General features: G+C 51.6%; 1 protein-coding gene across 1 annotated transcript; it reads right to left on the bottom strand.

Annotated features, from left to right (window-relative positions):
• Positions 1–9,593: 9,593 nt before the first annotated feature.
• Positions 9,594–11,641, bottom strand: LOC116095679 (uncharacterized protein C1orf127-like). The gene has a single exon (XM_031376992.1). The coding sequence runs from the start codon at positions 11,559–11,561 to the stop codon at positions 10,602–10,604; it is 960 nt and encodes a 319-aa protein (XP_031232852.1). The 5' UTR covers positions 11,562–11,641; the 3' UTR covers positions 9,594–10,601.
• Between the last annotated feature and the right edge of the window lie 2,463 nt (positions 11,642–14,104).

Raw genomic sequence — 14,104 nt, 5'->3', positions numbered from 1 at the left:
GAAGGGTTTCAGTCGCCTTGCCCCCCCCACCCCCTGCTCCCCATCCCCACCCAACAGACCTGCCTTTTGCTACACAGTAGCCCCTGCCCAGCATTGCCTGCTCTGCCAGCAGTCCCAGCCCTCTGGGTGTCAGGATTCGGGCCCTGTCTTCTTTCTGGGAAGGAAAAGAGGATGGGGAAGGACAGGCTGGGGCTGTAAGCGGCGAGCTGCTGCAACGCCTGGCATGGGGACAGGGTTTGTTTGCACCTCTTTGAAGCTGAGAGATGAAAGCAGGGGCCCACATGGCCTGCCTTTGATTCTCTCCTCCCCGGGCCCCAAGCAGCTGTAGCAGGGCCAGCGCCCAGCCCTTCGCTGCCCTGGGGGACAGAAGGGGCCGCCGTGCCCAGGGTAGTTCTCCCCTGGGTGGCTGGGGGGTAAGTGGACAAGGAGAAGGTGTGGCGTCTAGACCTGGGCCATAGTACCGCTGGTAGCAGCTCTTCAGGTGGTGACTGAGCACCCACCATTAGCAACTATTCCTGGAGAAGAAATGCAAGAGGAGGGTGGTGATCAGCGACCGGCCCCCCACACCCACGCCCACGCCCAACCTCTACTTCAGCAAATTGTGTACGCAGTGTGCATGCCTGCAGTCGCCATAAGTCTCCAACTCACTCTCTGAGATGGATCTCTCACTGAACCTGAGCTTCCTGATTTGGCTAGACTAGCAAGCCCCAGGGGTCCTGCTCTCTCCACCTCCCCACTTCTGGGATTCCAGGCACTCTGCCATACCCGGCTTTTTCCAAGATCCGCATGGGCCTTGGTAGGGTTGAACTCAGGTCCGTATGCTTGTTCGACTGCCGGAACCATCGCTCCAGTCCTAGCAGATCTTCTTGGGGGCTTACCCTGTGCCAGGCACTGTTCTTGATCCCCTCTGTGTGAGTGACACTGACATGAGGCAGACAGGAAATGTGTCAAGGGCTTGGCTCCGTCGGTCACATTGGAAGTATTTGGCTGTGAGGAGAGGGAACCAGCTCCAGGAACAGCATTCACCCCCAAGACCCCATCAGAGAGGCGAGGAACAGTGGGCAGCCATGGCTACTGAGGGTGGTAAATGCGAGCAGCCATATGGTTCTTGGGTATAAGCAGCTGGAGGCCGTGGGATGCCCATAGAACTTTGGGGCCAGCAAGGGTGAAAGCGTGTGCCTTGGTAGGAGCACAGGGTCTGCAGGTCAGGGCCCCTGTCACCACCCCAGGCCAGAACATAGTTCTGTCCTCACACTGGACATGGGGAAGCAGGCCCTGCGCCCAGCAACTCCATGCCAGCTCTTCCTGCCTCTCGTGGAGAAGGCAGGACCCATAGCAAAACGAAGGCTGGAGTCAGAAACAGGGTGGCTTAGAACAAGGCTCCCAGGCTTCCAAACAACCAGACGTTGATATTGGATCTCTCTTGTTTCATTGTCTCTACATCCAATGCTGCTGTCACAAAAGTCCATGTCACAAATGGGAAGACTCAGGCTTCACAAAAGTCCATGTCACAAATGGGAAGACTCAGGCTTGAAGCCCGCAGCCACCGACACTCACCCACAGCGACGCTTCAAGGAGGAAGCGCTGCGAGGATGTAAGCCAGGACTCATTGACTCCAAAGTCTGTTCTCTCCATCCAACTCACTGCCAGGAAGTCCGGTCCTTCTCTCTGTACTCAGAGTAAGCTCAGGCAACGGGAGACCACGCCTACAGGCAGAAGAGTGCTCATCTTGCTGATAGACCCATCAGGTAGGGAACACACCAACTCCTTCACATCCCCCCAAGACACTTGCCTCTACCAGACGTGGCAAATGCACAGGGCTTCATAACCCCCAGGATTACTTCAGATGGAGTCCCAACACGAAATCATATTGCATAGCTCTTGAGTGCCGCAGTGTCAAAGACTAGACTACACTGTCTCCTTCAGGCTGGAGGGATGGCTCAGAGGGTAAAGGTGCATGCCACCAAGTCTTATGGCATGACTCCCTGGATCCCACCTGATGGGAAGAGAGACCTGACTCCTGCAAGTTGGCCTCTGAATTCTGTGTCACGGTACACACATGCTCCCTCCCTGGAACAGGTAAATAAATAAATGTAATTTGTTAAAAATTGAATTTAAACCAGGAAGTGGAGTGCACGCCTTTAATCCCAGCACTCAGGAGGCAGAAGCAGGAGATCTCTCTAAGTTCGAGGCCAGCCTGCCCTACATAGTGAGTTCTAGAACAGCCAGGCCTACACATAGAAAGCCTGTTTTGAAAAACAAAAAACAAAACAAAACAAACTGAATTTTAAAAAATTGCCTTTTCTGGAGAAAGGGACATGTTTGTATTGACTTCCTCAGAACACACGTGGCAATAGTATCATTTTACATTTTTCTTCTCATTTAAAAGTTATATATATTTGTGCCAGGTGTAATGGCTCACACTTTTAGTCCCAGAACTTGAGAGGCAGAGGCAGGAGAATCTATGTGAATTTGAGATCAGCTTGGTCTACAAAGTGAATTCCAGGACAGCCAGTGAAACCTTGTCCTGAAAAACCAAAAAAGAAAAAATAAAGTTATACATTTGGGTTTTTTTTTTTTTTGTGCATGTGTGTGAGACCATTCAGATATAACTGACATAATCAAATAGACCATTTCCTGGCTATTTCTGCTTAGGTTGTGTCTATGTAAAGGGAAGACACCAAGTAAATAACCACCCGCGATGCTGGTGGGTAAGGCCCGAGGTGTAAAAGCAAAGGCCGGCATCCTCCTGCCCACATGAAACACCAGATGGGAAAGGAGCTGGGATTCTGGCACTACCGACCATGCAGAGAAGCAGGCACAGGTAAGCATGAGCTTGTGAGAGAAGCCAGTGGATGTCATCTGAGTCCATCCAGGCCCCATGTTGGGAGCCTGGAGGCCATATTGCCGTCTCTCCTCCCTGGGCTGCACGGCCCCGCAGCTGGCTGGCGTAGAGCACACATGTTTTGACTGAAGCCCTCTCCCCCCACCTCTTGAACACGCTAACATTAAAGGGAGCGTAGCTTTGTAAAACTGAAACTATAAAACGCTTCTGAAACCCAGCCCGGGGGATTAAAGAAACCACATGAAAAGGGGCTCGGGCCGACCTGGACGCTGACTTCCTGTTCAGAAGTTCGCTCAACATGTGCCTCCCACCCGGGCTGGTGTGGCTAAGGAGGAGGAGGCAGGAGGATGGCCAGGGCCAGCAGAGACATCCAGAAACCTCCACTAGTCCAAAGAATAGCTAAAAGGCTTGGCCCAGTGACCTCCTTCCAGGCCTCTGACCTCCAGAGACTGAGTAGGTAGACACGGACTTTGGTCTGAGGAGCCTGGCCTGTAGTAAGAGACTGTTCAGGGATCATCCTGTGGGCCAGGCCAGCTCCCCAGCTTCTGCCAGTCTCCTCTGCGGTCTCACTATGGTGTCCACAGGCCTGCATACTTGGCTGTGCAGGAAGTCCCTGAAGCTCCAGCTCACCCTCCTGTCCAGACAGGAGGAGCATCTCTGCTCAGGGATGGGGAGATGGCGCGGGTCGGTAAAGTGCTTGCATTACAAATGCGAGGACCTGAGCTAGGTTACCAGACCCAGGTATAAATAAATAAATAAATAAATAAATAAATAAATAAATAAGAAAGAAGGCAGGAGCCACAGAGATGCCACAGTGGTTAAGAGCTCACAGGTTGCTCTCCCAAAGGACCCAAGTTCAATCCCTAGCACCCACAGCAGGTGTCTTATAGCTAGCTGCTTTAACTCCTGATCCAGCTTATCTGATGCCTATGGCCTCCACAGATACCTGCATTCATGTACATGTGTGTGCATGTGTGCATGCTCGTGTGTGCACGTGTGTGTGTGCGCGTACACACATACACAGAGAAAGAGAGAGAGACAGAGAGAGAGAGAGAGAGAGAGAGAGAGTCTCCACAGATACCTGCATTCATGTACATGTGTGTGCATGTGTGCATGCTCGTGTGTGCACGTGTGTGTGTGCGCGTACACACACACACAGAGAAAGAGAGAGAGAGAGAGAGAGAGAGAGAGAGAGAGAGAGAGAGAGAGAGAGAGAGTCTCCACTAACTCCAGGAGCTGACTGTAGATTCAGATGCCATCTCTGCTATTTCTCAGCTCCGAGTCCACTCTAACTCACCTACAGGGTCACTTAGGGGAAAGTGGTCACCAAAAAATGCCGGGTGTGTGGGAAGAGCTCCACAGGGGAACTGCCCATCACTGCTTCTCACATTATTGAACATGGCAGAGTTAAAACAGTACTCTGGGGTGCTATGTCCAGCTGGTCCAGCCAGAGCCTGGGGCCAGGAAAGGAAGGAAAGATGGCCCACACTCTGGCCTCACACGCCTGAGGCTTGAGCTCTCTGTCTTGCTAAGTGACCCCTCTCTAAGCCCAGGGGGTTTGGTCTTGGGAAAGACAAGCTGGTCAGACCCGGGTGTTCCAGTTTGGGGGCTCAGTCTACCTCCTTCGTAGATTCTTGATTTAGTGTCCAAAGAGAGACTCGAAAGTACTGCTGGTCTTGAGGACACACGCCCTGGATACACTCCGAGCGGACACACACTCACGCCCCCTACATTCCACGCACACCTGAATGCAGACACCCTGCTGGGACACACACCACAGGCCACTTGGCAGCCACTCCCAGCCCCCAGCTTCTCTAGAGCCCTCCCTCTGTTACATAAACTCCCCGTGCCCTCCAGTGTCCCCCGCAATCACTTACCTAATATTAGGATATTAAAAAATATGGCAAGATTTTAAGAGACTTATTAAAATGCAATTAGCAGCATGTTCGACCTAAGCAGGGAGATTATTTTTAAAAATGACTTGATTGTGCGGAATACCACGTACCTTCCTGAGGCCGTAAACCTGCCAATCACACACACTCACATGAGTTTTCCTTGCTTCCTTTGCCCTTCAGGATTTTCTTGTGCTCCCCAGGGACGATGAAGGTGGTGCCCCCCCAACCCACAAACTCTGCCCATTTGCATAGTTACACTAAGACCATCTGAAAGACCCCATTGGGAGGAAGTCAACTGGTTAGTCAAGTCCAGAGATAAACCTGTCGATGCTTAAGAAGACAGCCAGTGAGCAAGAGAGGGAAACCCTACATCACCTTATGGGGAATTGTTCTTTGATATGAAAAGGCTGAAGAGAAAGGCTGAAATGAGGGGGAAGACTTCCTGGGGAGAGAGTTACTGCTGACCTCTTCTGAGGGTTGCACCCCAGAGGCCCCCCCACCCCTAAGCCCCCAACCCTTGTAGCAGCCCCAGGTCAAGCTGGAACAGTGTGTTATGCTGCCCCCTGCTGGCTGCTCTTCACATCGCAGTTCCACTTTGAAGTGGAGACCCAGCTGCAGGCTCCAGTGTCAGTCACTCTCCATCCAGAAGGGCCACGAGGACCGCCGCCCCCGCCCCGGCCCCCGGCCCCCACCTTTAACCAAGATCTCTCCCAGGACTCGAGTCTACAGAGAAGCATGCCCTGGAGTCGTGGGGAGCTCTGCCATGAGTTCCCATGCAGCCCCGCCCTGGCTGGAGGAGTTTATCAAATGTGCTTGCTTCTTCCTGGCATTAGGCTCCCCTGGCACTTTTATTCCAGCCATAAAAAGGCTATTTCATTGAGAAATAAAGTCCCATCTCTCTGACGTGTAACTCCTTTCAGAGCTCTTACTCAACTGCCAGGCAAAATTTATGCTTCCTGGATGCTCTCTCTTGTGATTGCAACTGGAAATTGGGCAGAAAGCTGGAAGGCAGATCTCCTTCCTGGCCAGTGGACCCATGTTTGTTTCCTTGGTTTAAAGGAATTCTGAAGATTCAAGGTGTTCCCGGAGGGTTCCTTGCCTAAGAATAAGAAGTCCAGGGTCAGTGACCTTGAGTTACTATTTTCCAGCTATGTGACCTTGGACCAGGCTGCTATGGGCCTCAGTTTCCTTATCCATGAAATGGGAACAATCATTTCTTTCTTCCTCAAAGGGGTGGTTCTGCCTTAGAAACAGAATGTCACCTTTGTTTTAGAGGCAAGGGAGTTCTCTGACTTAGGGAGTACCCGACTCTCCTCTCTCTCTTTCTCTCTCTCTCTCTTTCTCTCTCTCTCTCTTTCTCTCTAGCAGTTGTTTTCTTGTGTGCAATGGAGCACTTGAATCCTCTGGAAGTCTTGTTAGAATGCAAACTACCAGGCCTTGATGACTGAATTTCTTGATTTGTCATCATCTGGGGTGTAGTCCAATTCATTCCCTGATGCAGTAGCCGGGCTAGGCTATTAGAGTAACAGTCCAAGTTTAAGAATTTGCATATATAAACTGAGCAAGGTGGGACACGGCTGTAATCTCATCAACGAGGAGAGGGAAACAGGAGGATCAGAAATTCAAGGGTAGCCTCAGCTACACAGTGGGTTCTGGAGCAGCCTGGGCTAAATGACACCCTGTCTCAAAACAAAACAAAAACAAAAGACAAAAAAACACACTAATATGAGTATAAAATTGCTAAATGGTAACATACTTTGTATTTATAAATTCTCTTCTCAATTTCTGTCAAATGAGATAGAAAGGAGATTAAAGATGTTTGAGAAAAAAAAAAAAACAAACACCCTAGTAATTTGTGTTTCTAGTGAATTCCCAGGGAATGCAGTCATTGCTGGCCAGGGACCTCACTCTGAGAATTAGAGTTCTGAAAGGCGCAGGGCTGGGGTATAGAATGGCTTACCCTGGATCTCCAAAGGGGAAAGAGGAGGTCTGGGGAGAGCAGATAGGATTGAGACATAGTTCAGTTGGTAGAGTTCTCGCCTAGCACGCGTGACACCTCCGGTTCCATGTCCAGCCTTATATGAATGACATACGGCAAGGCAGTTCATGCCTGTAATCCCAGCACTCAGGAGGTAGAGGACTGGGGGTTCGGTTACTCAGTAAGCTGGAGAATTACTGAGTTGATAAGTACAGTTCCAGTTTAAGTGAGATTCAAATACCCAACAGAGACTTGCAGCGGACGCTAAAAGGGTATGCCATGACAGGAAGCCATCAGAGGAAGCATCAAACATCTGAGAGTCCAGGGCCGTGCACGGGCTTGGCACTCACAGAGGCAAGCCCAGGGGGGTCCTGGCTGCATTGACTGCTGTGAGGGACAGATGAGGGAGAAATACAACGCATGTATGCATACTGGCTGAGACTCTGCATAGTCACTGGGGAGGAGAAGATTAGAGCCCAAAGGACCCAATGATGTCTAATCAAACTGAGTAGCCTGGGCTGGCTAAGACCCCCCCACACCCCCATCTCCACCCCAAGCCCCACAGAATCCCCCTTCCAAGATGTCACGGCACACAGATGTGTCAGGCATAAACAGATGCCTGCAAGACCTGGGAGGTCTCAGCAAGAAAATTAGATGTCCCCAAGGCAGGGACGATGTTCACGAATATGCCTGCCACAGCCCCAGAATTGGTCATGGGTGCCATTCTGGTCCTGGTACATCAAGAGTAGGAGGGGTCACAGAGCCAGTGTCGTTACATCTTAAAAGAGAACAGGAGTCCTCCACAGAACCCCGAGCGCTTTTTAATTAACGAAGACTTCCCACTTTCGGGAGGATGAGGAGGGTTAGCTGAAGAAACATTTGCCTGTTGTTTGTTCTGGCTGGACAAAGCCCCCAGAGTCCAGTTCAGGCCTAGGCTCTTCCTGCCTTGTGGATTGCTGGGCCATTCACAGTGATTTTATTTTATTTTATTTTGATAGTCTTATGTATCTCTCTCAAGCTGATCTTGAATGTGCCATATAGCTTAGAATGAACTTAAACTTCCACTTCTGGTGTGCTAGGATTCCAGATGTGTACCACCGTCTCCCATTTATGCAGTGTTGGGGATCAAAACCCTGAGCCTCATGCTATGTAAGCGCTCTGCCCGCTGAGCTCTATCATCACTCCGGACCTGATGATTTCATCAACTCCATTCCCTTTGTCTGGTATCCAAGGATGCAGGTTGGTACAACACTCTTGGGACTTGGGAAAGAGCCCAAGGTTCACAGAACCTCTAGGTGTGCTTATGCCCTGGTCTGTGATGTCCCAAAGCTAGGTGGCCTTGAAGAAGTGGAGACAAAGAGGATGTGAGTGACTGAGAAAGCGAAGGCACAAATGACTCCCTGAGGTAGCACTGTACCAGGGTGAAGACAGAAGATGGAAGGCATACCCTTCCAGCCACATCTCATGCCTCATTAGGACACAGGACCTGGGAGTGATGCAGAAGAGACCTGGGGAGTCACTTCCTTTTAGGAGAGCAGGCGAGTCCTGAGCCAGCCAGCCGCTGTTCTCCAGGTTCTGGGTTCCTTGCCCCTCTGACCAACCATTTAGCCATGGCCCCCTATGTAAAGCACCCACATATGGTCACTTGTCTCCTAAAGGACATACCTTATAAGATGCCCCCTGAGTTCAGAGTGAAACTCGGTCTCCGTCTAGGCATTCAAACCCTACAGGGTCCCTGCCTTCCACAACATCCTGCTTAAATGCCGTCTCCAGTGACCTTTCGGTCCCCTGGCACCCTTGTAATTTCTGTCACTTGGCCTAGATGACCTCACCTAGATATTTCTCTCCTTTTCCCAGTGGGAGGGATTGTTGAACTTGTATTTTTGAGACAGGGTCTCATTTTGCAGCCCCCCGTGGTCTTAAGCACCTTCTGCCTCAGTATCCGGAGTGTTGGGATCACAGGCCTGTGACACCATACCTTGGCCTGACTCCTGGGCTCTTTCTGAGTTGGCCTCTGACCTTCTTTCTCCTTGGTGCCTTCTGACATTCTCACTCAAAGCAACCCTTGACCTAGAGGCTTGCTTGGTTCTCTTTAGAGCACTGGGAAACATCTGGAATTGTCTTGTGTGATTATTACATCTATACCCCTAGAACACATACATATACACACACAAGAATAAAGAACTTTGCTCTGTCTAGAGGGCCTCCTGGTACCTGGTACAGAGGACTGGCTCTATAAACATCTGTCAAGGGATAGAGTCCTGAACACACACGGTGGAATGTAACGTGGAGATGGGGCTCTGCCGAATAACCATGAGCCCAGAAAGTATCAGGCTGGGCTCTGACCACTGATCTCACTATTTTGTGAAGGTGTGTCAATGTGGGCTCCCTGGACTCCTGTGAATTTACAGACCCAGGGAACACTGAGACCACCCAGCCATGTGTCCAGGATGTGGGACCTGGGCTGCCATCTGTCAGCTTCCCCCTCTAGGTGTCAGGCTTGCCTTGGCATGAGGACCACCATCCCTGGGCAGCAGTTATCCACAGGGGATGCGCCTGGGGAGGGGAGGGGACGCGGTAGGGGGGGGAGGGATGCAGGAGAGAGGGCTGGCCTTGGAGTCACGGTTCGGATTCAAGAAGGGAAATCATCTGAGCTTTTAAAAAATTAAATGGAGTCAGTAATTTGATTTCAGAGAGAAGCTGAAAACCTTGTAATGGCAGAAGCAGCTCAGTTCCGTGGTGAAAAGGAAAAGCCTTAAATGGGGCTATTAAGCCTTTGCCTGGGATGGATCTGCCCGGAGAGAGAGGAAGAAGGGGGGCATGCACGGGGAGAAGTCATCTTCGAGGTAGGGACCGTTTATCAGCCAAGACAACCCTGATTATTTATTTATTTATTTAGTTCGCATTCTGGGCTGGTATTGCTGCTGGGCCTCCTCTCCTTGGCTGCATTTCAAATCCCACCTCCAGCCACAGGTCGGCCTAGGGTGGGGGTGGGGAGGGCGAGGCACTGCCCTCTCAAGGAAGCATTGAGTGGGATTCCAGCCCAGGTCACTATGCCTGGCCACAGCTGGGCTTCTGGGCCACAGAGTGTGGGAGCTCTGGGTCACTGCAGGTCAGTGGGTCTAGCCAAGCCAGGAGGAAACCAGCTGCTGCCATAGAAACCAGGGGATGTGATGAACAGAAGGCAAAGCAGTGTCACTTCGTCCCCCTCCCCTGGGGTTCCCAGCATGCTTGGGCAGGGCTCACACTTTACGTGATCCTTGTTCATGCATCCCAATACCACCACCATCAATAAACCCACTGGGGAGGAATTAATATCATTTCCATTCGTCGATGGGGAAACTACGGCTCAGAAAGGCTAGTGCCCTGCTAAGGTTATAGAGCTAGAGCGGAGAACAGAGCCCAAGACATGGGTGGGCCTAGCTATAGGGCCAGGACCTTGCCCAGATCCCTCCCAGATCTAGCAGGGAGAGATGTAAAACACAGCTGGACCAGCTCAAGCCAGCCAAGGGCTCTTGTCCTGTCCCAGCCAGCATCCTGAAGGGGAAGTGTGAGCACGTCAAACCCTTTCCACTGGGCCTCCCCTCCCTGGACACTCCTATGACTCACCCTGAAGTCTCCAGGAAGGCTCAGCGGGGGGCTTCTCAAAGCACCCCTCCACATGTACTAAAAGCTCAGGAGTCTGATGGCTATCAGCGGTGGGGGCCAACCTCGCTTCCATTGACTCCTGACTCCCAGGAAGGGTGTTTCCAGACTCCCTGGAGCGGGGAAACATGGCTTCCGTAGGAGCCAGAAGGCTTTGGGTATGTGAAGGCAGGGGACTGGCTGTGTGTGCAGCCCCCAGCTCATGCCAGCCCTCGGGTCACAAAGGTGCTGACTCCAGCTATAGGGCTCTAGCTGTACCTCCTCCAGGAGGGGCTGCAGGCTCCTCAGGAGTAGAAGCCAGAAGGCCCTTGGGGTATGTTGTCTGGAGAGCTGCTGGGCTCACCCTGGGCCTCCCAGTGGGCTCCGGACTTGAGGTCTCCAGATGGGCCCCCACATCTGGCTGCCTCCTTCTTGAGGTAGTGAATGTGGCGTCCGTCCTCAGCAAGAAGTTGAGTCCCAGCCCTGTCATTTCCTGACTTGATTCTGACGTGGACAGGTCCAGGTATCGTCTGGTCTCCTCCCCAGAGGGATCATGGTCATTCTGCAGAAGTTCCTCAGCCTTGATTTTGGCTCTCTCCTGAGGTCTCTTGGGGTTATGGTGGAAAATCAACCCCTCTTCAGCCTGGCTGCTCATGAAGGGCCTTGTCAATGGCAGAAATGCCTCACGGATGTGGGCTGGCTCCCTCGGGGTGGGCTCCACAGACTCTGTTGAATTCACAGTCTCCTTTGACAAATCTCCTGGTGGGAAGGGACTTCCTGATGACTGAACAGAGTCCTGCCCGGCTCTCCTAGCTCTTGGAGCTTCCGTTAGCGGAACAGATGGTTCAGAACTCGGGAGCATTTGGGGCCCATCAGATGGCCCAGGAGGCCACGGAGAGGAGAGGATTTCTGAAGACAAATGTACGCTCAGGGAATTGGGAGCCAGGAAAACTGAATGTGAGGGGCCAGGGCCAGCCTGGGAGACTTCAGTGTGTTCTGAGGAGAATGTAGCTGGAGTCTGGGGATGTGGACTTAGGTCTGCTTCCTCCTGAGGGGTCTGAGGATCCTGGTGCTCCTGCATTGCCCTGGAGGAGGGGGAAGCCATTGACACCCAGCTTCCTCCTGCAGGTCGGGTTATTTGCATAAATGCCGCTGCCAGTTCCTGCTGCAAAGAGAGAAAAGGACTCAGAAATAAAAGCCTATGGCCGTCCCTGGCCATGTTACAGACCTCAGCCCAGAAATGGAGGATATGGGGCCACTGGCCTCAGGCTGGGCTTCTAGCCCTGCCTCCAGGACTCCTGCTACCAGGCTTTCCTGTCTCTGACCTCTGTCTGTGGATACAACTGTCTTTACTGCTGCTTCCTCAGATCACACTTCAAGATACAGAAAGGCTGCGAGCCAGAGAAGACAGGTGAAAGGGTCTGCCCGTAGTTGGGAGCGCTCTAAGTCCCCATAATCCCTAGGGAACATTCTGAATTGGAGGAAGAACTGTGACTAATGGGGAGTGGCTGGAGACGACATCAGAATGTGACTGTCCTTGAATGACTGACTGGTCAAGTAAGAAAGGGCTTAGGCCCAGCTGGGGCCGTCACTGCCTCATGGAGACCAGACTCTTGGGGGGGGGGGAACATCACCCAGAGGACACAACTGTGGATTTGCCTTGCTGGACTCTTTAGCGGGGTGCACAGGTTGAGGGGGCTCCCCTAGGGCAGCCATCCATGTGGTCTGGAGCTGGGAAGAGGCAGCGGATGGTGTTTCTGCCGGTGTAGTCTCCCATCCAGGGGGCAGGGTGGGAAGAGCAGTCCTTGGCGTGACTGTTGAGACAAGTGACTCTTCTCTTGATCCTGTCAAAATGGAAAGCAGAGGTCAGCCTTCCCCCTAAGGAGGTGAAAGTTCCTGACACCGGCCATGAAGGCCGTGAGCATCCATCCCCTTCCCCGTAAAGCGGAAGTTTAGTGGTCAGCGTCTAGCACTGAGATAGGAGCTGTCTTCACAGCTGACTCTCACAGGCCTTTGCGGTTAACCTGTATAGGATGGAAATGCAGCTAAGTTGGCAGAACGTTTGCCCAGCTTCCTTCATGGCGGAAGCCAAGTACAGTGGTACACACCTGTAATCCCAGCAACTCAGAAAGTATTGAGCAGGCATCAAGAGTTCAAGGTCAACCTTGAGTAGCAAATTCAAGGCCAGTCTGGTCTTGAGACTCCGATTCAAAAACTAACAAACTTAAAATACATAAAGTCAAGTTTCTGCAAAGCCCAGCCCGGATGCTACCAGACGGTTTCAGCATGTCGTACGTTGAGATAGAATACACTGATTGGCCCAGGCTGGGAATCAATTAGAACTGGATAATTTTTCCCTGCCCGCTCATTTTCAGGTTAGTCAGCCCAAGTACTGTTGATGTTCTAGACCAGGCCATGTTATCCTGTGAGGTGGGACATTCTTGTACATTTTAAGATGATCAGCAGCATCCCTGGCTTCTGCGTATCTGATGCTGGTAGCATCCCCCGGACATGCTAAGTAGCAACTCGTAATCTGTAGGCCTCGTAGAGTCATTTAAGATTCTTGGTTCAGGCTGTAGGGTGGTCAAAACAGTGAGATTTTGTAGGGATTTTGTTGTTGTTGTTGTTGTCTGTGACAGGATTTCCTTATGTAGCCCAGACTGTTTTTGGTTTTTGGTTTTTTGAGACAGGGTTTCTCTGTGTAGCCCTGGCTGTCCTGGAACTCAATGTAGACCAGGCTGGCCTCAAACTCAGAGACCCACCTGCCTCTGCCTCCCAAGTGCTGGGATTAAAGGTGTGCGCCACCACTGCCTGGCTCCAGACCGTTCTTGAACTCGCTGTCCTTCCTCCTGTCTCAGACCCCAAAGCTAAGATCACAGGCATGCGGTGACCACACCCATCTCTCAGAAAACACTTTCTATAATCAGCTTCATGTGGAAAAAATGAACAGACATCGTGGTCCACCTCCTTACAAGAAACTTCTCAGTTGCATCTCCAGAGAAGTCATCCTGTCTCATCAGGGAAGTCTGGTGGCTCCTGCTGCCTCCACTGATACCGTATCACCCTCGCCCTGGGCCCTGGGAGTCCAGACCCTCACTGGTTTATGTGCCTTAGCTGACCCCTATGGACAACTTACCTCCAGGTCCTCTCATTCACATATTTAAAAGGTTTATGACAGGAAGGCACACATGCCACACTTTGTATATCTCCACGTGAGATCAGAGGACACCATGCCTGAGTCACTTCTTCCCTTCTGCCATATGGGTCCGGGGATTCAAACTCGAGCTATCATGCTAGGCAGCAAGCCCCTTTCCCTGCTAAGTCATTTTCCTATCATTCACCTTGAGTTCAGAAGGTGAAGATTACTGTAGCCACACTCCCTACTACTATTGACTTTCTTTTCTGGGGTTGGGCACCCCACTTACTCCATTGCTCTCAAGAGCTGCCTCTGAAAGTTAGGTTGCTCTTAAACACTGGTTTGGTTTTGGTTTTGTCAGGGGAAGAGGGAGACTTAAAAAAAAAAAAATCTGTAACCTGGGCCCAAAGAGACAGCCTGGTAGTTAAGAGCACTCACTGCTCTTTCAGAGGACCTGGGTTCAGTTCCCAGCACCCACATGGTATGTCATGACTACCTGTAGTTTGTAAGTTCCAGGGGACTTGGTGACCTCTTCTAACTTTGAGGGTACCAGGCACAAACTCGGTACATAGACACACATGTAGGCAAGACAAGCATTCAAACAAAAGAGAGGAGGAGGAGGAGGA

This window comes from Mastomys coucha, unplaced genomic scaffold, assembly GCF_008632895.1.
Source record: "Mastomys coucha isolate ucsf_1 unplaced genomic scaffold, UCSF_Mcou_1 pScaffold18, whole genome shotgun sequence".
Lineage (NCBI taxonomy): Eukaryota > Metazoa > Chordata > Mammalia > Rodentia > Muridae > Mastomys > Mastomys coucha.
This window is presented reverse-complemented; position numbering and strand designations above follow the sequence as displayed.

What these genes read in the sequence shown, in the direction of transcription:
- LOC116095679 (XM_031376992.1), bottom strand. Translation starts at nt 11,561, where the DNA reads ATGGCCAGGGACGGCCATAGGCTTTTATTTCTGAGTCCTTTTCTCTCT.